Raw genomic sequence first — 25021 nt, 5'->3', positions numbered from 1 at the left:
TGACACTATCCCCGCCCCAATACGGAAGCGGCGGGGTACTCGGGATCCTACAGCGTGGGTCCAGGCCATGGGGCAGCCCAGGGCGGTGGGGAGCGCGGACGGGCCGCCCACGCGGCTGCCCCTCGTGCTCACCGCGCTGTGGGCGACGGCGGTGGGTCTGGAGCTGGCCTACGTGCTTGTGCTGGGTCCTGGGCCGCCCCCGCTGGGACCCCTGGCCCGGGCCTTCCAGCTGGCGCTGGCCGCCTTCCAGCTGCTTAACCTGCTGGGCAACGTGGGGCTCTTCCTGTGTTCGGATCCCAGCATCCGGGGCGTGATGCTGGCCGGCCACGGTCTAGGCCAGGGCTGGGCGTGAGTGGGGCACGGGATTCGGTGGTGTAGCGGGAGCCTTGGACAGGGGGAGGGGCCTTGAGACCTGAAGATGTTAGAACCAGATTCTATAGGATCCGCTTGTTAGAACCAGAGAACTCATTTAGAACCTGGATGGGAGAGCTAGGAGTATTACTTATTCACTTACAAATTTTACTGAGCACCTACTATGTGCCAGGTAAACTATAGGCATAATAAATAAATTATATAGAATGTTAGAAGATGGTGGTATGGAAACAAAATGTAGAGCAAGGTAGAAGGGGTGCAAGTTGCAGTTTTAAATAGGGTGGACAAGGTAGGCCTCATTAAGAAGGTGGCATTTAAGCAAAGACTTGAAGAAGGTGGGGGAGTTAGCCATATGGGAATCTGGGGGAAGAGTGTTCCAGGCAGAGGGAACAGACAACATAAAGGCTCTGAGGCAGTTATGTGCTTAGCATGTTCCAGGAACAGCAAGAAGACCAGTGTGGCCAACGTGGAGTGAGAGAAGGGGAGGAGAGAGGTTAGACATGTAAAGAACTAGTAGGACATTGAAGGCTTTGCTTTTTACTAGAAGTGAGATGGAGAGCCATTGCAGGGTTGTTTTTTAAGATTTATTTTTAATCCTCACCTGATGAGTGTGTGTTTGTGTGTGTGTTTAATTGATTTTAGAGAGCCCTAGCTGGTTTGGCTCAGTGGATAGAGCGTCAGCCTGTGGACTGAAGGGCCCCAGGTTCGATTCCAGTCAAGGCCATGTACCTTGGTTGCGGGCACATCCCCAGTAGGGGGTGTGCAGGTACTGGGGATGTGCAGGAGGCAGCTGATCGGTGTTTCTCCCTCATCGATGTTTCTAACTCTCAATCCCTCTCCCTTCCTCTCTGTAAAAAATCAATAAAATATATTTTTTAAAAATTGATTTTAGAGAGACAGGCTGAGAGAGGACAAGAGAGAGAGAAGCATTGCTCTGAGAGAGAAACATCAATCGGTTGCCTACCATATATGCCTGACTGGGAATCGAAACCACAACCTGGGTATGTTCCCTGACTGGGAATGGAACCCAAGACCCTTCCATGCATGGGACGATGCTCCAACCAACTGAGCCACACTGGCCAGGGTGCTATTGGAAGGTTTTGAGCAGAGGAGGGACATGACTTAGATTTTGTTGTTGTTAATCTTCATCCAATGATTTTTTTTCCCCATTGACTTTTTAGAGAGTGGAAGGGAGAGGGAGAGACAGAGAGGGAAACATCAATGTGGGAGAGACACATCAATTGGTTGCCTCCCGCATGTACCCTGACCGGGATTGGGGATTGAGCCTACAACAGAGGTATGTGCCCTTGACCGGAATCGAACCCCAAGATCCTTCAGTCTGCAGGCTGACGCTCTAACCACTTGAGCAAAACCAGCTAGGGCATGACTTAGATTTTTAAGGATCAGTCTAGCTCAGCCGTGGGCAAACTACGGCCCTCGGGCCGGATCCGGCCCATTTGAAATGAATAAAACTAAAAAAAAAAAAAAAAAAAAGACCGTACCCTTTTATGTAATGATGTTTTCTTAGAATTTATATTAGTTCACACAAACACTCCATCCATGCTTTTGTTCCGGCCCTCCGGTCCAGTTTAAGAACCCATTGTGGCCCTCGAGTCAAAAAGTTTGCCCACCCCTGGTCTAGCTGCTGGGGTGAGACTACTCTAGGAGGGGGCAAAGGTGGAGTCAGGAAGACTAGTCAAGAGGTTGCCATAATCCAGGTGAGAGTTCATGGTGATTGGAGGGAGGCAGAAGTTTGCTCCTGGATGTTAAAACCAGAGAAAGGCCTTAGGACTAAGGATATCAGAGCTGGAAGTGACCTCAGACCTGCAGTGCTAGAACTGGGAGGGCTGGGAATGGTGTTCAGCCTGCATTTACCTATGGATAACCTGAGGCTTAGCAAGGGCAACCTCTGCTTTCCCAGGACGGGCTCACAGGCATGAGACGGGGCACTCAGAGCTGCTGGGGGAACTGACCCTGTGGTTCTTCCTTGCAGTTACTGCTACCAGTGCCAGAGCCAGGTGCCGCCACGCAGCGGACATTGCTCTGCCTGCCGCGTCTGCATCCTGCGTCGGGATCACCATTGCCGCCTGCTGGGCCGCTGCGTGGGCTTTCACAACTACCGGCCCTTCCTGTGCCTGCTGCTTCATGGCGCGGGCATCCTGCTCCATGTCTCTGTGCTGCTGGGCCCTGCCCTGGCAGCTCTGCTGCAAGCCCACACGCCCCTCCACACCGCTGCCCTCCTCCTGCTGCCCTGGCTCATGCTGCTCACAGGTGGGAGCCAGGGAGGCCTCCACAGAGAGGCAGAGGCCCTAGTAGTGGGCCGTTCTGGTGGGAGATGGGGCTTTGGGCAGTCCCTAGCAATGCCCTGGGGACCCAGTCCCAGTATCATTTATGGGGTTGGTGGTGAGGACAGCCTGGTATTCAACTGAATATGGTAAAATACAGTGCTTGAACACAGGTACAGAGATCTGCCTGGGAGAATTAGGGAAGGATTCTAGGAGGTGTTGGCCGAGGAGGAAAGACTGGGGAGGTCACTGGGGGAAGGTCACTGGGGGAGTATTCTAAAGGGGACCATTCTAATCGAGGCCCGGGATGTTGGGCAGGGAGCAGCAAAGGCAATTGGATGGGAATTGTGAGAATTAAGGCCAGGACAGTAGGTTAGGACTGGATGGTGGAGGCCTTGAATGCTGATGTGAAGAGATGGCCCTCACTTGCCTGGTCGGTGGGGAGCCAGTGAAAGTTACAGGCAGGGGAAGACTTGGATCAGGAGGTTGATTGAGAGGCCAAGTTCTGGATGACATTTATTCCTCTTTCTTCTGTCACCACCCAAGATAAAAGCCCCACTGGTCTTTTATACTCTTTGTCCCCCCCCCTGCCCCCCCCCAAATGCTCTGGGCTTTCTCTCCCCTGCCTCCTTCCTCCTGACCTCTATACCCACAGTCCCCTCTGTACCCTTGTCCTGTAGTTCTTAGTTCAGCAGATACTTGTGACCGACTGTGGGCCAGGATGAAGCCTGGGAGGCCTCCACAGAGAGACGCTCTACTTTTCCAGTGTAGCACACAGTACAGCTGTAATTAAGTAACTGAGAAGGGGCCTCATGAATGTCTATGAACTCCCTGAGGTCAGAGGTTCTGTCTACCGTTCATTGATATTTGCGGTGCCTGGCACCATGTCCAGCACATGGGAAGTGCTCAAACATTTGGGATGCATGAATGAAAGTCATACCTAAGGTAGAGGACTGTGTCTGTCCGGGTCACTGGTGTGTTCCCATCACCCAGCAGGGGCCGGCTAGGGACCAGAGACTCACTGTTTGCTGGGGGAGGAATGAACTCTGCTTCATGGTGGAGGTAGCGGGTGGCTGGAGGGCAGGAGCTGGGCTTTGGGGGACTGGGCCTGCTGCTGCCCCCTGATCCCGTCTGCTCTCTCCTTGCAGGCAGAGTGTCTCTGGCGCAGTTCGCGCTGGCCTTCGTGACCGACACGTGTGTGGCGGGTGCCCTGTTCTGCGGGGCTGGGCTGCTCTTCCATGGGATGCTGCTGCTTCGGGGCCAGACCACCTGGGAATGGGCGCGGGGCCAGCACTCGTATGACCTGGGCCCCTGCCACAACCTGCAGGCAGCCCTGGGGCCCCGCTGGATCCTTGTCTGGCTCTGGCCCTTTCTGGCCTCCCCGTTGCCTGGGGACGGGATCACCTTCCAGACCACAGCTGATGTGGGACTGGTGGCCTCCTGACTCCAGGAAGAGCCAGAGCTGTACAGGGAGGGAGGAGGGGTGAAGGGGCTCATAATTCATTTCAGGCCCACCCCGGCCTCAGGAGGAGAGGCAGGTTGGTACTTAATGTCTGCTTTCAGCAACTCCAGCCCCATCCTCGGCCTTGCCCCTGCCCAGCTTGGACTCAGTCTCCAGGGCGTGGGCCCTGTGAGTCTGCCTCTATCAGTGGCCCCCGAGTGCAGTGGAGGGTCTGGCAAGGGGCTGCTTGGCCAACCTAGCTGCCCCTTTGCCAGATTAATAAAGCGCCCACTTGGTTCTTGGATTCCCTCTAGCTTTATGGGTTTCTGGTCCCTCACTGTTGCCCGGCTGCTGTTTCAGGTTCCTCTGATTGTCACGTCTGGGAACCACTGAACACCTGAGGAGCCAGGGCTCTGCCTCTGTGGCCGTGGTGGGGACGGGGTGGGAGCACCAGTGGCCAAGGTGGCATGTATTGATCCAGGGCATGAGCATCTAAAATTCTGATTTTCTTCCTCACCCAAGAATATTTTCCCATTGATTTTTAGAGAGTGGGAGACAGAGAGAGAAACATCGATGTGAGAGAGACATATCGATTGGTTGCCTCCTGCACGCGCCCCAACCAGGGCCCAGGCCAGGGAGGAGCCTGCAACTTGAGGTATGTGCCCTTGGCCAGGATCAAATCCAGGACCCTTCAGTCCGCAGGCTGATGCTCTATCCACTGAGCCAAACCGGTTAGGGCACATCTAAAATATTTTCCCAGGTTCATTGCTTTAGAGTTAGAAGCATTCCCACATCAACAATTTCATTGAACCTCTCTCTAGCTAACCTGATACACTGAACAGCAATTATGTGGGTAGAAAACTTAAGGCTCTGAGAGTTGATGTGATAAGTTCATGGGGTAGTAAATGGAGGAGTCAGGATTTGAACCCAGATCTTTGTGCTTTCTCCTTCAAGCATCTGTGACAGGTGGTGCTGACAGGGCTACACTCCTCTTGGGACTGTTCAGGAGCTACTTACTAAACCTTTTCATTTAAATCTAGTAACTAATTAAATGTGGCAGGTTTTAAGCACATCAATGTACCTCTTTCCTCTTCAAATCTGAAATGATAGTAAAGAAAAAATATATATTTACAAGGAGAAAGAAAATAGGAAGGAGACAGCAGTAGACCAGAGAGCCTGGAGTTTTAAAAGATGGAAAGTGAGTGGAGGTTCATTTACTCTCTTGGCAGAAAAGTAGAGAATGAAATTGTGTTCCCAGAGGGAGGGGCCAAGAGGCAGCCAAGTTGCCTCCCAGAACCTGCAGATGCTCAGGAATTCCATGAGCAACGTGGAAGGCAAGGCCTGGGGCTGACACAGGAGGGGCTGACCCAGTCTGAGGAGCAGCTAGGGTGCCTCTCCCCCAGTGCCCACCCCACCCCCGACAATCAAGCAGCCACCCTTCTGGGGTGGGAGAGGGGCTGTTTGAGAAGCTTTATGTCTCAGGGGCACGGGAGAGAATAGGGATGAGAGGCAGGACTACAAATGGGGTGAAGTGAACGTCTACAGATGCTGCTTGGGAGGTGCTCTCCTGTGACATGGGCACTGCAACCACCTGCTCCCTCCTCTGTTTACCCCTCCTCCAGAGTATCTTTTTAGTGTGTTTTTGTGTGTGTGTGTGAGGTTTTTTTAGTTAAAAAGGAGATGCAAGAAAATATTTATAAAGAGAAACAACATGCTCCCACCCAACTTAAGAAATGGATACCATTTTCTTTGACGTCCCTACGGTGCCCCTCCCTGGTAGAGGACACACTACTGTCTTAATCACTCTCTGGCTTTGCTTTGTAATTTTATTACATTTGTATTGGTTTTGCATGTTTTGAATTTTATATAAATGGAACTGTACCATGTTTATTCTCCTGTGACTTGCTTTTTCACTCACTGTTTCTGAGATTTGTCTAAATGTGTGCAGCTGTAGGCATTCCTTCTTGCTGTATGGTGACCCTCTGAATATACCACAATTTATTTTTCTATTTTGCCCCACTGTGTATGATCCCCTATGATCTATTCTTGGTCCTTGTGCTTCATGTAGATTTTAGAATCAGCTTATCAAGTTCCAACAGTACAAACCTCTTTGAGATTGTGAATGGAACCCATTGAATCTATAGATCAGTTTTGGGGAAATCAACATCTGCATGAAACTGAATTTTCCTGTTAATTCCATTTGATCTGATAGCAGACATTGTATGATTTCATTCTTTTAAGTTTGTGAATGTGTTTTCTATGGCTCAGAATGTGGTCTCTCTTGGTGAATGTCCATGTGAACGTCAGGAAAATGCGTGTTCTGCTCAGTGGAAGCAGTCCAGAGATGTCAGTTATATCCAGTTGATTGATGGTGTTGTTGAGCTCCTTGAAAAGACACCACGATCAAAGATTGAACAGAGAACAAAAAGAGTTGAGAAAATAATAGCATTTTAAAAATAATTTCAGTGAAGAGCTGGAAGATAAAAATCTCTCAAAAACAGAAAAGACAATAAGAGAAGAGAGAAGAAAATCAGAGGATCAATCCTGTTCTCTCTGGATTTAACAGATGCCGGGCCAGATCAGAATTCCAGAGAGAACAGAGAAAATGGGAGGGAATTTTCCAGAACTGAAGGATGCACATCGCTACCCACGGCACAACAAATAATGACACAGAATAAGGTGTGTCCTGACATTTCAGAGCCTCAGAGAGAGGAGGTCAGGAGCAAACGGAGCATGGGACTTCTCAACAGCAATTTATTTTTTTACAAAAATAAAAATTAATGGGAGCACTGCCTAAAAATGATGTTCTTGCATGAAAATGATTCTCAACTTCAAATTTTATGACCCAAACTATCACGTATATGTATGAATTGAATAAAGAAAATTTCAGCCTGGCTGGCGTGGCTCAGTGGTTGAGTATTGACCTATGAACCAGGAGGTCACGGTTCGATTCCCAGTCAGGGCACATGCCCAGGTTGGGGGCTCAATCCCCGGGGGGTTGGGGGTGGGGCAGGAGGCAGCAAATCAATGATTCTCTCTCATCATTGATATTTCTATTTCTCCCTCTCCAAAATCAATAAAAAGATATTTTTTAAAAAGAGAAAATTTCAGACAAATAGTGCCTTAAAAATGTTAACGCTAGTGGCTTTTTAAAGAAAGTACCTGTGGATATGCTTCACCAGATGAGGGTACAGAATGATGGAGGAGGAAGACACGGGGCCCAGGAATTGGGTGCTGGCCCAGGGCACGGCAAAGGGAACCGGGAGACGTGCTCTGCAGCAGCTCTGGAGCCCTCCAGCCTCCCTGCCCCCGGATGGAGGCAAGTGTTCAGTAAAAAGGAACGGTCAGACCCAGCAGGGGGAGAATTAGCACAGAAAACTAAGCAAAGGGAAAAAACAGGGTAATTATTAATTCCATGAAAAACAAAAGGTACCGGTACTCAAAAGGTAATTTAATTATAGCCCAATTCTTGGTTCACAGTGAATAATTTTCACATAATATAAATTGTAATCCAAACTGAATATTGATTCACCTACAAACTGGAAAGACAAGGAAGGGATGGTGTCCCTCATCTGTTAGGAAAGGGAGCCAACAGATAGTGTCTGAGATTGACAAATCGAACAAGACCAGTGTAAGCATGTTACAAAAATAAATAGCTAAGATAACTGCAAGTGACTAGCAGGGGAGCAGTGCTGGGGTGGGGAGATGCTCTTTTCTTCTTATGGTCTAATTCCATAGTACTAAGTAGGTCCATGTTTTTAGATAAATATTCTTTTTACAGGCACCAACTCTCCTCCTTAATGTACACAATTTCCCGGAGTCCTGACTAGTGAGGCCCTGGGTCCCGCGCACTGCTTCTTGCTTCATTTACACATCACCGCAGTTCATGTGTGACAGCACATGGTAGTCCATCATATAAACTCACGTTGGTTGCTGGGCCTAGGAGCAGTTTCTCCGCTTCCATCATGAATAGCTGTGAGAACCCAGAGCAGACCTTTTTGTTCCGAGTTCACACAGTTCATCACTTCACTGGGGTGAGAGGGACTGTAAGGTCATCTGGTTGAACACAGCCATCTGAGCAGTGAGAGCCCAGCCCGGAGGACACAGCGCCAGTGACAAGGGGCTACACGTTCTAGAGCAGGCCCTTCCTTGTCGGATAAGCTCCCTGAGAAAGCTCTTCAGGTTAAGCTAAGCCTCTGACAGTGACCCTGCTGTGCCCCCAGCGCCCTCTCCCTGTCTGTCCATTTCCAGGTGAAACCTCCTGCTTGTTCCCCTGCGCATCAGTTGCTTTGATCCAGAACCCTTCACCGTCCTCTCCCAATTGGTCCATGTCTGCGAGTGTGGACTGTACATAGAGGGGGATGGGCTCTTTTTTGTCTAGACCGCTTGCTTGTCTTAACCATTTGTACGCCATAGCGTCTATAGATGCAAGCGGCGGACCTTTCTTAATTAAATTCAAAATATCGTGGCAGTTAACTGGTTAACCTGGCCCCAGAATGCATTCCTCGGGTAGGGGGTGGCTGTGGCTGTCACCCAGTCCCTCTTGGGCACAGAGGCTGTTGCCTGGCAGTGGCCGTCAGCTTGGGGCCCTCGGCCTCAGGGCAAAGTCTCTGCAGTTATTCCTGTCAAGTATCCCCTTTTCTGGAGCCGACTCCTCACTTCCTCTAGAGCTGCCGAGCTCATAGGATTTTAGAGCGGAATCCGGTCAAACTGCCTCATTTACACAAGGCGAAACTAAGGTCCCCAGGGATTGGGTTACAACCCTGAGCTGTCGCCACACATCGGCTGCTCCTGCTCAGAGAAGGGAAGATGTAGGTCCTCCGGGAGTGGGGCTCCTGTCTCAGGAGTGGCCCCCCCAGAATGCCGAGAGGTGGCCAGGCAGACTGGCCAGGGCTGTGAGGCACCGAGGGCCGGGACTGTGGGTCTCTGGTTCTTGTGGGCTGAACATGTGCCTTTGTTCAGCCTTCTGACTCACTCGAGCCTCTGGTCCATGCCTTTCCAGCGAATTCCCTCACACTATGGCCACTGCCAGGTGAACTTTCCATTCACATGGCTGCTCTGGGCTCCAGGGCATTGAAGCGCATCTTGATCGGCAATTCTGGGCTTCTGCCTCCTGTGCCACCTCCCCAGAGCCCCCAGAAATGCCCCTCTGTTCCCCCCAGCACCCTCTCTGCTCCGTCTACCTGAGCCTTCCTCTCCTGGGTGTACATTCTGGACCCAAGCATCCCGTCAGGAGCAGTGCCTGTGTGGTCTTCACCCCATGCCCTCCTCATGGAGCATCACAGGCCTGAGACCTTGACTGAGCCCAAGATTTCAGAAAAGCACCCTGTGGGGAGGCAGCTATATTCTGGGCCCCCGAATAGAAAGAAGGGGTCCCCTGCTCAGCTCACGAGGGGAGATCAGAGCATGTATTTTGCTTCAAGCTAAACTGGCAGCAGCTAAGCCTCTGAAACCCCAGGGAGCAACAGGGGGTTCAGTCTCACCCAGTAAAGCCTCTGACTGTCCCAGGCCAGGCCCCAGCCACCTCTGGCTGGGCCAGCTGCAGCAATGGGCGCTGTGCCTAAGGGGAGCAACAAAGGAGAAGGCGGCCGTGCCCCTCATCTCACCTTGACTGCTGCAGAGCTCTTCCTCTGGGCTTGGGTGTGGTTTCTGGAGGAAAGTGGGGAGGACAGAGGAGCAGCAGGAGCCCAGTGAGCCGGTGCCTGCACCTTCCTGAGAGGAAAGGCGCTGAACCTCCTGGGTAGTCACTGACCTGCTGCTGTAGGTCACCAGCGGTCGGATGGTGAGCACGGGGGGCTTAGGAGGGGAAAGGGAAGCTGTGGCCCAGCACCTGCTGCGCGGGGAGCAGGCTGGGCCACTGCCTCTGCCCAGCTCAGTGAAAGGGGCTGGATCTTCCTGGTCCAATTCCGCAGGGGCTTTAATTCCAGTCCAGGGGTCAGGCAGCTGCCAGCCCCTTCTCGAAGCACTAGCACCTGTGGAGGAGGTGCTCATGGCAGTAGGGTCCTGCCCCCTGGAGCCCTTCCTCCCTGCTCGGCCAAGCCTGGCCTGGTCTGCACTGGCCCTAATGACAGGCCACCAGGGCTCTGTCAAAAGGGCTGGGGAGGCTGGAAGGCCTCTCCTGTGCAGATACCCACCCCCAGCCGGCAGCCACCTGGGGACAGCCCTCCCGCTGTCCTCCCCAAGCAGTACCAATGGCCACCTACCTTGATAATGTCTGAGATGCCCTTGTCACTGAGACTCTCCACAAAGGTCTCCAGGGGGTAGCTGAGCCCTGGCACCAACAAGGGAACCTAAGTTTGGGGACAAAGACGTTAGGAAATCAGCCCTCATGCCAGGGGAAAACCAGGACCTTCACTCCAGAAGATTCTCCTTGAGGCAGACAGGCTCCCAGAGCTGCTGCAGGACCAACAGGCTTCTGGGAGAGGCACAGGAGGGCCTGGCATGGCTGTTCTCCAGCACCGGCTGCGTGGCTCTGAGACTCTGGCAGGCTGGGAGTAGGGCAGCTGAGGCAGGTCTTGGGTGCTCTCCCCGGAGGCCCTGTTGTGCCCTAGCCTAACCTCTGGCTGCAGCCCCTGCCAGCCCTCACCTCCGACCGGGTGGAGGCTCTGTGGGCATTTAATCAGCCCCCCGCTCCCCACCTTTCCATGTCTCAGGAGGCTGTCAAGTACCTTGAAGAAGGCCCTGGGCAGGGCATAGAGCGCCTCGTTGTACAGGAAGCAGATCAGCAGCCCCAGGATGGGCCGGGCTGTCGAGGTGTTCTGCAGGTGCAGTGTGAGCTTAAAGGTGGGGCCCAGGCCTTGAACCTATGGAGAGGGTGGAGTGGGTAGACCTAGTGGCCTTGGGCGTGGGACACGGTGTGCCCTGGCCCTGCTTCCTCATCAGTGTCCTCAAGTCACCCTCCTCCAGCTGTTCTAGCTCACTGTCCATCTGCCTCTCAAAATGCCCAGAAGTTTGGCTCCAGTGGGCACAGGAATCAGCAAAGGCCCAGGGCCGGGAAGAAGTTTGAGAGAGGCCACTTGGCAAGTTGGGTCAGAGGCAGAGCTGGCCTCGGGATACAAGTCCCAGCTCCTACCTGAGTCCTCACCACTGCCCCTGCCCCTCTTCCTAAGCTTGGCCCACCTCCCCTCTCATCCTGCAGTGGCCGAAATGGTTTCATTTTCCTCCCTCTTACCCTCGGTTGCTCTGTAGCTTCTTCCTCTATCTATCCACTTCCTTTAGGGAAAGAGAAGTCAGAAGCCCAGTTGGGAGATGGCACCCCCCAGGGACCTACTGAGAGCTGGTTGGAGCCCTGATGACCTTAAGGCCACTGTGTGTGGGTGTGTGGGCTCCTCCTCTGCCTGTGCAAGCCCCAGGCAGTTACTGAATGAACAGCTTTCTTCCCGGTACCATAGCGGGAGGACTCCCTCCAGGCTCCTGGGAAGAAAAATCCCAAGGCGAGGAGTTGTGTGCCCTGCCCCAAGTCTGGGGCTTTTCTGAGCACAACTTGGAATGAGGGAGCTGGAGAGTGTGTCCCTGTGTGGCCAGTGCGGGGCAGAGGCAGCCCAGGAGAGAGAAGGTGAGCACGCTCTCACAGGGGAGGACATGAGACTTGGTCCCTGGCCTGTGGGAAGGTGAGAAGGGGCATGAGGCCTAGTTGACTTGGAATTGGCTCTGGGGCTGCAGGGCTCCCACCCACCCCGATCTCTGCCCCTCTGTCCCCGAGGCTGCTGGGTGCTCACCACAGCGTGTAGCTTGAGTGGCTCCCGGGCTGTTGCAGACACGGGGCTCAGGCTGGACTCGAGGGCCTGCACGTAGGCACGGGCAGCCCGGAGGCGCAGCAGGTAGAGGTCGGTCTGGAAGGTCCGGTGCATGGCTGAGGAGACACACAGAGTGCTGATGCTGGAGGTGGGGAGGGGAGGCGGGGGTGGGTACAGGGGGTGGGGAGAGTGCAAGACGAAGGTACAGAGGGCAGGGTCTGCAGAGGCTGAGGATGTGGGGGAAAGGAGGGCCAAGGGCCAACAGTCAGCCTTCTGATGACACTGGATGCTGGACTCTTTCCTGCTTCCTCTTCCTGGTTCTACCACCTCGCTGCCCGCACAATCTCAGGGTCCTTTTCTGGCTGTTTCCATTCCACCATAAGCACTGGTGTTCCCTGGAGTCTTGTCCTTGGTCCTCTTCTCCTCTGTCTTCCTCCCGTGGACAACCCATGTCCGGCCCTGGCCGTGGCCACTCCAAAGAGGAACAACTGAGAGGGACGCGTGCCTGCTGGGTCTTCGGTGCCCACCTCAGGGCCTGGCCCATGTCCACACTTGACAGGGCGTCTCCAGCAGCTCAGCACCTGGGGCAGCCTCCTGCTTCTAACTGCCTAACGGTCACCTGCACCTGGACGCATCATCAACCCCTCAAATTCAGTGATGCAGACACCAAGCTCATTTCCCTACCTCCGCACGGCATCCCGCCCCTCAAGTCACCCAGGTGCACCCCTCACTCTAGTCATTTGTCAAGATCGATGACTTGTCCTCAGAGCCCTCCAGAGCCCACCCGCGCGGCACTCCTCTGGTCTCTCCAGATTTAGCACTTGGTCTGCCCTCTTCCTTGACTTTATGAGGTGCTTTTTTACCATTCACAAGTTTTACGTCTTTATGTTATCCCATCTAGTAACCTTTCCTTTTCCTTTCGTACTTTAACAGTTTTATTTTTAATTTACCCAGAATATTGTGTTTGCTATGAGGTAGAGTTCTAAATTTTTTTTCTAGAAGCAAGTTGTTCTAATTATGTTTTGTGGACAGTGTCTTCTTTCCCCACTAATTTGAAATAATACCTTTAATGTACACTAACTTTCCACATAAACAAGGGCCTGTTTCTGGACTTCCTAAATGTGCCATTGATCGGTATCAATTCCCCTATTGGTATCACAGCTGTGAATTCCTACAGCTTCAGTGATCGGCTAAGTCCCTCATTCCCACTGTCTCCAAATTTCTCAGAGTTACGGTTAGAATCATTTGGTCAGGTCCTCAAAACAAATCCCAGGGGTTGCGCTGTTACTTCGCTAGGTCTCTCTATTAATTCTGGAAGCTGTTCATTAATCCACCTTACCTTAGGACTTGCCACCCTGAGACTTGGTAAATCTCGTCATTCATGTGACCTCTGATGTTCATGAGAGCAGTTTTATAATCTCCTTTATTGGATTTTGTACATCTTCTTCAGTTTGTTTCTAGAGATTTCCTTGCCATTGTGGATGGAAACTTTCCATCATATTTTCTAACTGGTTATCGTTGGTATACACAAAAGCTATTGACTTCTGAATATTTTACACTTGTCACCTTTGAGAACTTCCTAATTATTTCTTTAATATACCAATTGCTTTTCTTGGGTTCTCTAGGCTACAATAGCCTGTTAGTTATTTTCTTTATCCTCTAATTTACCTTTAAACTGCAAGCCAGATCCCTTGTTAAGGTAGAGCTGGTTGAGTTACTGCATTTTTCTGCTTCACATCTTTCCCAGCTCCCACTAACTTAAACAAAAACATCTTAGCTTTGCGTTCCAGGCCCTTTCGAAGCAGGCTCCGACGGCCTTTCCAGCCTCCCTCTGGCCACTCGGTCTCCCTGCCCCACACCCACAGCTCCCTGGCTGATGCTGCTTGAATTCAGAGCAGCAGAGGAAGAGGAAGAGCCTGGCCTGAGTCTCACCGGTGCCGGCCTCCCGCTCTCGCAGCGTCTGGTCCACATAAAGCCGAGTCTTTCGGGGCACGCTGAGTTTTGTGGCCTGGGCTGGTGGGGGGCCCAGCTCCCCTCCCCCCTCCACAAACACTGCTGTGCGCTTCAGGATCTTGATGATCAGGCCACCACCTAGGGAAGTGGACAGCCAGAAACAGACGTGACCTCCCTCCCCAGTCACACTACATTCCAGTCTCTCTTCCCCAAACCATCCGTCTCATCTCTGTACATGTCTGCCTTGCTGCTGAGATTGCGTTTCTGGAAGGGGTGAAGTCTGTCTAAACACCCTCCTACCATTAGTTATTATTCATTTCAGTTACTTGTGGAGCACTTTCATGTTCCTGGTGTGGCAGGCGCTGGGGATGCTGGGTGAACCGGAGACACAATCCAGCCCAGGGCCTGGCCCTGAGGTCACCAGGTCAAACCGCTGAGGAGCTGTCCCCTGTGTCTGCCAGCCTTGCTTTCCACACCCACGTCCTCCCATCCACCTTCTCTCCTTCCCAGGATCTGGCCTGTTCCCTTCATTCCCAACTCGAACCCCCTTGCCAGGTCCGACGGCCCTCACCTCGCGTAGTCATGATGAGGGTGTTATCTTCCCGCCCGAAGCGGCCAAAGCAAAGGCTGGTCACTGCATCCTATGGTGCAGACACTCGAGTTTATTTAGGAAAATATCTTGGAGAGGAGAGCAAGACTGCGGGAGAGGGGTAAGGTTGGGGGTCCCCAGAGATGCCATAACAGGTGAGATGGGAGGCGAGGCCTGGGGCAGTGCTGCCTCTGAAATAGCTCCTCTGTTCTCATCTCCCTCCGCCTCTCTGCCACGGCTATCGTTCCAGACTAAACATCCCTGGGCTTGTGGGGTCAGCTTCCTAACAGGCTCCCAGAACAGTCTTTCTCCCTGTCTGTCCTTCACAGCTGCCTCTGCTGCCTCTCAAAACCAACATGATCATGTTGACTCTCTTCTAGAAAACCTCCCATGGCTCTTGTTCTCCCTGTCCCCCTTCCACATGGGACTCTAGCCCACCTTTTCTGTCAACTCTTTACTCTTTACCTTCTCCCAACCCACACAACACCTGCCCTCAAATCTTCTATTGTGGCATAGGACACCTTACACATTCACACACACACAAGTTCCACTTGTGATATACACTGGATTTGATGTTGCTGGTTGTGACCCATTAAACTGATTTAATGACTCACAACTTAGTGTTGGAAAAACTCTGTTCCCAATTCATCAAACTCCTGGCTTCCCTCACCAAGAGCACGCGCGCCTCTCATCCCTGAGTTCCATCCCCATTTGTCTACCGCCGATACTCAGCCCGCTCTGCTTTTTCAGCACTTGGCGTCTGTCTGCCTTTTATTTGAATCAGTTGTCTTTGGCTGGCTGTCACCTTGGATACTAAGCTCCCTGAAGGCAAGGGTCTGGCATTGTTTTATACCCTCAATACAATGAGTTGTGCATATGAAGTGCTCAACAAATGTTTTTGAACAAATGTTTTTGAAATGCATTAAAAGTCAAGGGCAGTGGATAGACTGGAATCAGGAGGCAGCTAAGCTGCCCTCGAGGTGGGAGTGAGGCAAGGAGTCAGGGCTCACCGGGGTGCGGATGACATTGAGCAGGGTCTTGTCATGGTAAATGCGGACCTCTCCATTGGCTAGCCCGGCCATGACGGCCTGCAGGCCCCGGGAATGCTGCTCCAGGAGGTTCATGGTCAGGATGGCTGCAGGCATCTGCACCGTCCACAGCCTCTTACCCTGGGAGGGAATAGCCAGGTGTCTGCAGGGGTCTAGGGGTTAGAATGGGCAGAGGGGGTGGCTAGAATTGCTGGGAAGGGGACCTGGGAGACATGCATGGAGGGGTGGGGGTGGGTGCTTGCCCGGAGGCCATACCTTGTGGGTGAAGCCATGCAGGCTGTCTTGGTTGCTGCCCACCACCAGGACCTTGTGGACCCGGACAAGCCCCACAGGCTGGGCGCTCAGCTCGATGCAGTACTTGGGGCACTTGGAGTCTCTGTGGAGCAGAGAGACTCTCCCAGCCCAGAGAAACCCTCTCCCTCCCTGGCTCACCCTCCTCTTTCTAAGCCCCACAGACTATCCTGGAAGGAACCTTGGCCCCAAAGCAGAGGACCATGGTATTCTTCCCACCTGTACCTCTTCATAGCTGTGTGACCTTGAGGAACATGAAGGTGTCCTCCTTCCTGGCCTCCCTCCCACCTTCACTACAGGGATCTGTGTGATGACCTGGCAGTTGTAGTGCGAGTGGACTTAGGCACTTTAGTAACTTATCAGAACAGCTCGGAGTTGTTGTGTAATTGCACTGCTTCCATGTCCTGACCTCTGAATCTCTTTCTCTCTCTTTTAAAAAATATATTGTTATTGATTCCAGAGAGGAAGGGAGAGGGGGAGATGTAAACATCAATGATGAGAGAGAATCATTGATCGGCTGCCTTCCACACGCCCCCTACTGGGGATCAAGCCCGCAACCCCCAGGCATGTGCCCTTGACTGGAATCGAACCCGGGACCCTTCAGTCCACAGGCTGACACTCTATCCACTGAGCAAAACCGGCTAGGACTGAATCTGTTCCTCTTACCCAGAAAGTAGGGGTAGTTCCTGCCTACCAATCACAGACTATGGTCCATTTTCTTCATCACCAAGTCTGGGCCAACGTCATGTCCCAGCTGAGACCCTCCCACCGGTCCCTGGGCCTCCTGCCAATCTACCCTCCACCCAGCAGAGTAATCTTTTAAATGTGTAAATGGATCATGTCATTCTTCTGAGTAAAATCCCGCAGCAGCTTTCCACTAGACTTCAGATAAAACCCCAAATCTTGACCACATCCTAATGGGTCCTGCATGAGCCAACCTGGTCTTCACGTCATTTCTGCCCACCCTCCCCCTCACCCTCTCTGCCCACCCTCCCCCTCGCCCACCTCGCTTGAGCAGCACATGCCAGTGTCTTCCCCACCTGAGGTTCTTAGGTTCCCTCTGCCTACAACACTCTTCCTGCACTTTGTGAAAAACTGGCCCCTTCTTCACCTTCGTCATTTCCACAGACAGGCATTTGCTGACCACCTTGACCCCATTATTTTTTCCCATTGAGCCTGTATTTTTCCTCCACTGCATGTATCCAATTCACAATATTATCTTGGTTTGTTGACTTTAATATCTATCTTCCCATAAGGGTAGGAACGATGTTCATTTTGTTCATCAAAACCTTATACAATGCTTAAGTATGTGCTCAAAAACATCTCTCAATTAAAAAAATGAATGTTGTAAGGAATATCAAACTACCCACTGTAAAGTGTCTCATACCTATAAAACAATATAACAAATATGAGACTGTTTTTATTTCTTCCAATTTCTGATTGCATTGCTCATGTGCTTCAGCCACCCAGCTGGTCTCTCACTTTGCCAACCCCATCACACAAGCCTCCAGATACCCGCTGTGCTCCTGGTACAGCCTCCTATGTGCACGTCTCAGCTCTTTTCATTCCCCAATTCCAGCCCCAAGCCCCCTGCTTATCTTGCAAACCCCAGAAACTGCCAGGTATCTGAGATGTTCTCTCTGGCCCGAGACCACGTGTGGCTACCTTCTCAGGATGTAGATGTTCCCATTGCGGCAGGCAGCGGCCAGCCGGAACTCCACATCGAACTGGCCAGACACCTCCAGGAAGACGGGGACGCTGGGTAGGCTCATCTGCGAAGAAGAGGCTCAAACATCCCATTTCTCTGGAGCCCCAGTCCTTCCCTACCTTGAAGGGACCGACTCTTTATCTGAAATCCCAACTTCCTCACGCATACCCAGCTGGTCAGTTTAAACTCGTACAATTTTTCTGGAGGGAAACTGAGCGACATGTAGCACAAGCCTTTGACTAAACTACGCCACTTCTAGGAATGCAGCCTAAGGAAATGTTTAGACAAGCATGAAAGACATTTGGGCAAGAATGCCTACTGCAGTGGTGTTAATAGTGAAAACTATTATTGGAAAACAACTTAAACCCACAATAGGTGACGGGGTGAATAAATGTTGTGAATCTATAAAATGGATACTGTGAGGCCTTTGAAAAGGAGGACGTGGTTTTATGTAGATGTGGAAAAACATTGATGAGCTACTGCTACGTGAAAAGAGCAAGTTATACGATCCTGTACCACAAGGCCGTTTTTGTAAAAAAAAAAATATATAGTTATATATCTATGTCTAAATATGAAAATGTCAGGAAAGACATATGATTTAATGGTAAATGTCTGTGAGTGGTGGGATTTCTTTATATATTTTTTCTTTATGCTTATCTATATTTTATAATTTTTCATGTATTACCAAGAACTGGGAGCAGGATGTGGGGGGACAGAGGGAGGGGATGCAGCTGGGCCTCAGGTGTGCTGTTTCAGGCCCCGCACTGACCGTGGCCAAAGTGGTGAAGGCCTCCGGGTCCAGCACCAGGAGCTCCTTGTTCTCGGTGCCCAGTACCAAGCATGACACAGCATCTTCGTCAGCCAGGTTCTTCTTTAAGGTGGTCATGGTGGTGATGACTGTCTGCAGAAGGACTCCACGGGTCACCCTGGATTCCCACACACCATTCCCCCCATTCACCCCCAAGACACCACAGGAGGGAAGAAAGAGGGTAAAACAGGAGGAAGAGTATAGAGAGGCAAAAGAAGATTTATGTACAAAGGTGTTTAGTGCAACAAACCTAACTTTCTAACAAAAGAAGATTGTCTAAGTCAGTGATGGCGAACCTATGACAAGCGTGTCAGAGGTGACACGCGAACTCATTTTTTTGGTTGATTTTTCTTTGTTAAATGGCATTTAAATATATAAAATAAATATCAAAAATATGTCTTTGTTTTACTATGGTTGCAAATATCAAAAAATTTCTATATGTGACATGGCACCAGAGTTAAGTTAGGGTTTTTCAAAATGCTGACACGCCGAGCTCAAAAGGTTCACCATCACTGGTCTAAGTCAATTATGAACTATCCATATGATCCTAAACCATGCAGTCATTTAAAAAATCACATTTTAAAAGAAGATTCAAAGATAGGGAGAATACTTCTAATGTATTAAGAGAAAAAATAGGTAAAAAGTTACATTAGTATAATCTCAGTTTTTAAAAATGAATAGAAAAACATGCTGAAAGGCTAAAGCCTTAAATACTAACACTGGTTATCTCTGGACAACAAGCTCACGGGTGCTATTTAATTTCTCAGTGTGCTTGTCTGTAATTTCTACAGTGGGCACATGTTCCTTTGTCATTGTGATCGGAGAGAAAACAAAAGAGAAGGGGATGACCCCCTTTTTAGGAATTTCTCCTATGGAAATATTTTAGCAGGACCAAGTGTTTCTTTGAATAAAGCTGCTCACTGTGTGATTATCTTTTTTCCCCCAATATATTTTTATTGATTTCAGAGAGGAAGGTTGAGGGAAGGATAGATAGAAACATTAATGATGAGAAGGAATCATTGATTGACTGCCTCCTGCACACCCCCTACTGAGGATCGAGCTCACAACCCGGGCATGTGCCCTTGATTGGAATCGAACCCGGGACCCTTCAGTCCTCAGGCCGACGCTCTATCCACTAAGCCAAACCGGCTAGGGCTGTGTGATTATCTTTAAGATTAAAAGCTGAGTGGAAGGAGAAAGGTTACAGAAGTATGGAACTTAGTGGCTCCCAATCATGTACCCATGACACACTTAGAAAGCTTGCCCTCTGCCCCAAAATTGCATCTTTTGAGCAACGATTCACTTCCTGGTTTTAGAAGTACTCAAAGATATTGACAGCTGTGGATCTGAGCTGCTGATCAGCAGGAGAGAACATGCTTCTCACAGAATTGGTCTAAGACTAGCCAACGGCTGAGGACTGTGTTGATCAACATGTTTGGCTCAAGTGACCTCATGGCTCCCATGAGGCTTTTTTAAAATGCAGAGAACAGCTCTGGGAGTCTGTCCCTGGACTAAGGGTCAGCCCCCAGGTCAGGAGCCGATAGAGTTCATCAGTGAATAGGTTCATCAATAAAGCAATTAAAAGTATAACTAATAAAAAAACTATGGAGTGAATAAAAGGGACATTTCTTGTCCAATGACTTGCATGTGACTAATTATATAAACACTGAATGACTTAATGAAAAATCAATTAAATAATCCAGGGGCCTCTAAAACCATAGTTCTTAAATTATTTAATGTTCAAAATATGTCATGTTACTCAAGGGAAGCAGGATAGAAAAGTGTATTTATGAAGGAAATGTACCAAAACAAGAAGAGCAAGTACCTCAGGTAGTGAGACTGTAGTCATTTCTATTTCTCCTTTATACTTTTATTTTCCAAATGTTCTCTTATGAGAATATATTACCTTTACCTTCAAGACAATGAAAGCGCTATAAAGTTATATAACTACAGATCAAGCCAAAGCTGTCACTTAACTGGAAATGCAGAAGGCCCTGCCGCTTTGTGACCATATCTATGTGGCAGGATTGGAAGGGAAACTGCAAAATGAAACTAGTCAGGTCTGGTTGTAGAATTTACCTCTGGTGTTGGTGGTTTAAAAAAAAAATCCATGTTTTTAATGGAGAAATGAAGACAAGGGGCATTACCTGACGTTTGATGGCCTTGGACTTGTGCTGGTTCACGAACGCCTCCATTTCACTCAGCTCCAGCTGCAGAAACCTGGAGAGAACATGCAGCTGCGCGCCCTGGGCCTGGCTGTCCACAGGCCGCTCAGCCACTCACTGCCCCCTGGGGCTTCCGGAGCCCAGGCCCTCAGAGGGCCCTTACCTGAGCGACTGTACAGACAAAGGCACCTCTGCCTTCTCCCTGCGAAGAGAGGGGCAATCATGGCAGGGTTAGTTGAGGAACAGAGCCCCGGGGTTAGGCCACGAGCTCTGGGATGAAAGAGTCGGAGAGGAGGGCGGGGTGGGAGGTGGAGGAAGGGGAGGTGGGCTCTCACCGGATGTCTTCCAGCATCTCCTTCAGGGTCACGGGGTCGATCCGGTCCTATAACAGCATAGGAAGGAGGGAAAGCCTGTGAACTCCAGAGCCCGGCAGAGAAGGAGGATGCCCCAGTGGCTGCCATCTTTGCCTTCTTGTTCCCATCCCCCACATCACTTACCTCTTTGGCTTGGTTCCAAAGATCTTCTTCTAGGGGGTTTGCAGGCAACTGGGGCAGGCTGAACTTGAAGTAGGGCCTAAGATTCTTATACACATACACGCAAGGGCCTGAAGCAAGTGCCAGAGCTGGTGTTCGGGGCTCATGTTGGTCCTTGAGGAAGGTGGCAGCCGCGGCCGGTAGCTCGGGCAGTGGGCTTTCAGTCAGTACTCTGGGTCCTTTGAGCACCTTCAGGCGGGGCTGCTGCCCGCCCGGGCCAAGGTCCCCCACCACCAGCTGTAAAGAGAGGCTGGCTTACTCCAGGCTCAGAGCCTAAAGACCTTGGCCCGGACCCTCTTCTTGGGCTCAGTCCTTTTGCTGGTGCTCATTCATTCACTCCCACCCAACAGCAAATGCTCTGCGATAAGGCTTGCCAGCTCTGTGACCTTGGGAAAGTTGCTTAAACTTCCTGTGCCTGTTTTCCCACCAGCAAAATGGGTCTAGCAATTTCATGACACTTGTAGCGAAAATCAAATGAGATAATGGATTACAGAACATGGTGAGTCCTAGTGAGGAGTAGGTGGCAGCTGATGTTTGCATTATTCATTCAGTAAACATTTCAGGGCCTGCTCCCTGCCAGGCACTATTCTAGACACTGGGACAGAGGCCGAGGTCAGTGGGGCACTGGAAACTCCGGGCTTCTGACGCCTGACTTCCGAATGGGAACAGAGCTAAGGAAGCAGCATGCAGAGCAGAATGTGCTCTGTGGATGCAGAGACCAGAACCAAGCTCTTCAGTCTGTTTTTTTGTTGTTATTCTTTAATTCTCATCCGAGGATGTGTTTAGAGAGGAAGGAAGAGAAAAAGAGAATGAGAGAGAGAAACACTGATGTGAAAGAGAAACACCAATTGGTCATCCCCCCACACGTGCCCCAACCTGGAATCGAACCTGCAACCTGGGAATGTGCCCTGATTGGGAATTGAACCCACAACCTTTTGGTGTACAGGGTGATGCTCCAACCGACTCAGGGCCAGTCTTCATTTTTCACCCTCCAACCCATACTCCATGCCACTGCAGCTGCCATGCAAGCCCATTCTCCTGACGAGGCCTTCAAGGCCCCTCCGATCTAGTTCCCAACTTGTCTACCATCACCTTCGCGTCCATGCTATGCTCCAGCCAGAATGGGGACTGCCACAGAACGTCTGGATTCCGAGCATGCACAGTGCACCAGGAGCCACGCCAGGAATTCCACTTAATCTTCTCAACACCATATGAGGGAGGTGTTATTATTAGTCACAAATGAGAAAGCTGTGGCTTAGCGCTATTACGTAAATGTTCACACAGCTCGTATGTGGTAGGCCTGGAACTGGAACCTAGTCTGTCTGAATCCGAAGCCAGTGGCCTTAACTACTATTTTACATTGACCTCAACTTCTAACTCCAAATTTCCTCTTTCCAAGTGTGCTGTGAACTTCCAAGCCTCTGTGCCTCTACTTGTGATGCTGGGTTGCTTTCCCTTCCTCTCTTCTGTGCGTCTTCATATACTTCATTCATCCTTCAAAACCTAGTTCACATGTTACTGCCTCCTGGTGCCTCCAGATAGCTTTCATTATTCTCTCACTGGTGCTCCCACAATACTTTCCATATGTTCTATTTTAGCACCCATCATTTACCCCACAAATATTTATCAAGTACCTAATTTGTGCCAGGCACTGGGTTAGATGTTGGGAATCAACAGTAAGCAAACTAGTCATTAAAAAAGGCATTTAACATTTTACATTTGTTAGTGGGTCAGATTTCTCCATACTTCACTGCTGTAAACTCAATGCCAAGCACACACTAGGTGTTCAGTCTATATCTCCTCCAGACTGTATACTGATTCATTTCTGAGTTTACTGTCTGCACAATGGCTGACACACAGTAGGGGTTCACTGTATGCTTGTTGAATTGTTGAATGTATTACATATAGGAATTTGGGGTCAAAAGGCAACAAATCCTACCGCACTTTCCATGTATCCTTGAGCTGCCCACCTAATGCGCCCATTGTGGGTTCACTGCCCAGGACAAAGGTTGAGCTATATAGTGGAACAAATAAATAACATAGAATCTGACAGGCCCAGGTCTGCTGCTTTCTACAAACTCAGTAAACTTAGCCTCTCTGAATCCATTTCCCCATTAACAAGATGGGGATCAATAATATCTAAGTATGTGAAAATGCCTCAAAGAGGGTCTAGTCCAGAAATGGATACTTAATATATGTTAACTTCCTTTCTTTAGCCCAATATATTTTCCAACCTTTAAAAGAAAACACACCTGTGCCTAGCCCCGACCAGTGTGGCTCAGTTGGTTGGAGCATTGTCCCATACACTGAGGTCACGGGTTCGATCCTGATCGGGGCATGTACGGGAGGCAACCAATCAATGTTTCTCTTTCTCTCTCCCTTCCCTTCTCTCTCTCTAAAAAAAAGAGGAAGTTCTGGGATGAGAACTAAATAAATAAATTAAATTAACAACCTGTGCCTTTAAAATTATTTCTTTGTTTATATTTTGTTTACATTTTATTTACCTTTATGCTATGTATTTATTTTTAAATTTTTAAATTTTATTTCAGAGAAGGGAGAGGAAGATAGAAACATCAATGTTGAGAGAGAATCGTTGATTGGCTGCCTACTGCACGCCCCCTACTGGGGATCAAGCCCACGACCCTGGCCTCAACTTGGTTCATGGGTCAACGGGCTATTTTTATGTTTAAAATTAAATTTCAACCTTTTTATTATGGAAAAATTTCAGTCACAGACAAAAGTAGACAGACTCATATAATGAACCCATCACCCAGCTTCAACCATTATCAGCTTATGGCTAATCTTAAAATCGATGTCCTTTTGATAAACATAAAGGTCCCTTCAATTCCCTTCTACTTCCCCTCCAGATTCTAACCCCTCACATCCAGCCAAGGGAGGTGCCTGACCTTCCAGCAAAGAATTAACAAAACTAAGAGGCTTTGTCTTAGCAAAATGCCCAGCAGCACTTGTTCTGCTTTACTTTCTGCATTCTGTATTATGGGACCTCTTCACCTTCTGCATAAAGATAAAATTTAACACAAGTCTGGCCGGCATGGCTCAATGGATAGGGCATCAGCCTGCGGACTGAAGGGTCCCAGGTTCGATTCCAGTCAAGGGCACATGCCTAGGTTGCAGGTTCAATCCCCAGTGTGAGGCCTGCGGGAGGCAGCCAATCAATGATTCTCATCATTGATGTTTCTCTCTCTCTCTCTCTCCCTTCCCCTTCCTCTCTAAAATCAATTTTAAAAAATTAACACTAAATGTGCTATTTCAGAGTACTCATGAATTCCACCCAGATTATGCTGAGCTTCTTTGGGGCCATTGGGACATGTCAATTCTTTGGGGCCATCGGGACATGTCAATTCCCAGTTCTCCTTTCTGCGCGGGTGGTACCGTACCTTGGACTCCCCGTCCCCATGCAAATCTGCCAGCGCTGGAAAACACAAAAGAGCCATAAGTCAGGGCATCAGCCCAGCGGCTTCACTACAGAACCGTCATCTGACAACTCATCTCCCCAGAACCGGGACAGCAGCCCCAGACTCACCCAGGCAGGCGGAAAAGGTGTGGATGTTGGCCAGGGGGTCGTAGTGCGCATCCAGCCATTTCGAACTGGCTTCATTGCTGGAAGAGGAGGGAAAGAGTTGGAGAGCGAGTACCCAGGGAGGGAGCCCGTCTCTGAGAGTGAGGTGTGTGGGGAGCCCGGAACTGGGGGTGCAAGTCCAGGCTCCAGCACTCACACACACACACACACACACACACGACACACTGCTTGGGCCTGTTTCCCTAGCTGTTCAAGAACGTCAGGAGCCAGATCCCGGGGGCACCCTCTTCACATCTGTAGGAAAAGAGGCCGCAAGGACGTTGGCCTTCACCTCTCAGCTTTGCCGCTGTCGAAATCCAACGGAGACGCAGCCGCCATCTTCGCAGGCGTCGCCCTGGCAACCGGCTCTGGCCAGCCGCCGTGCAGCATCCAAGCGCTCCGGGTTCCGGAAAGTTCGCGTACAAACGTTCCGGCAGCGCAACGTTCCGGCCCGAGCCTGGGAGCCATGCGAGATGTGCTGGCTTCTTTGCTGGGCTTCTGGCGGCTAAAG

At 50.4% G+C, this 25021-nt stretch overlaps 2 protein-coding genes and 1 long non-coding RNA gene across 3 annotated transcripts; 1 reads left to right on the top strand and 2 right to left on the bottom strand.

The window, feature by feature from the left end:
- Positions 1 to 23: 23 nt before the first annotated feature.
- Positions 24 to 6992, top strand: ZDHHC24 (zinc finger DHHC-type containing 24). Its single transcript, XM_006101610.2, has 3 exons — positions 24 to 348; positions 2366 to 2643; positions 3806 to 6992. The coding sequence occupies exons 1-3, from the start codon at positions 68 to 70 to the stop codon at positions 4099 to 4101; spliced, it is 855 nt and encodes a 284-aa protein (XP_006101672.1). The 5' UTR covers positions 24 to 67; the 3' UTR covers positions 4102 to 6992.
- A 536-nt stretch (positions 6993 to 7528) lies between these two features.
- On the bottom strand, positions 7529 to 10047 carry LOC106699324. Its single transcript, XR_001350874.1, has 2 exons — positions 9851 to 10047; positions 7529 to 9747 (listed from the first exon to the last, which is right to left on the bottom strand). It is a non-coding gene; the product is annotated as an uncharacterized LOC106699324 (long non-coding RNA).
- A 5-nt stretch (positions 10048 to 10052) lies between these two features.
- Positions 10053 to 24885, bottom strand: BBS1 (Bardet-Biedl syndrome 1; the record flags this gene model as incomplete). The annotated part of the gene is made up of 17 exons (XM_006101649.3): positions 24803 to 24885; positions 24475 to 24551; positions 24329 to 24363; positions 20895 to 21167; positions 20733 to 20779; positions 20561 to 20599; positions 20380 to 20452; positions 18194 to 18325; positions 17382 to 17488; positions 15681 to 15801; positions 15387 to 15545; positions 14359 to 14428; positions 13767 to 13925; positions 11817 to 11950; positions 10767 to 10901; positions 10302 to 10388; positions 10053 to 10070 (listed from the first exon to the last, which is right to left on the bottom strand). Coding segments are annotated over exons 1-17 (1713 nt in total), but the record flags the coding sequence as incomplete, so codon positions are not given.
- Between the last annotated feature and the right edge of the window lie 136 nt (positions 24886 to 25021).

Source organism: Myotis lucifugus, unplaced genomic scaffold (genome assembly GCF_000147115.1).
Source record: "Myotis lucifugus unplaced genomic scaffold, Myoluc2.0 scaffold_373, whole genome shotgun sequence".
NCBI classification, from domain to species: domain Eukaryota; kingdom Metazoa; phylum Chordata; class Mammalia; order Chiroptera; family Vespertilionidae; genus Myotis; species Myotis lucifugus.
This window is presented reverse-complemented; position numbering and strand designations above follow the sequence as displayed.

Bases quoted from the DNA above. Each gene is read 5' to 3' on its own strand.
- ZDHHC24 (XM_006101610.2), top strand. From the start codon at position 68: ATGGGGCAGCCCAGGGCGGTGGGGAGCGCGGACGGGCCGCCCACGCGG. The intron at 349-2,365 runs GTGAGTGGGGCA...TCTTCCTTGCAG, and splicing joins GGTCTAGGCCAGGGCTGGGC to TTACTGCTACCAGTGCCAGA. The intron at 2,644-3,805 runs GTGGGAGCCAGG...CTCTCCTTGCAG, and splicing joins CTGGCTCATGCTGCTCACAG to GCAGAGTGTCTCTGGCGCAG.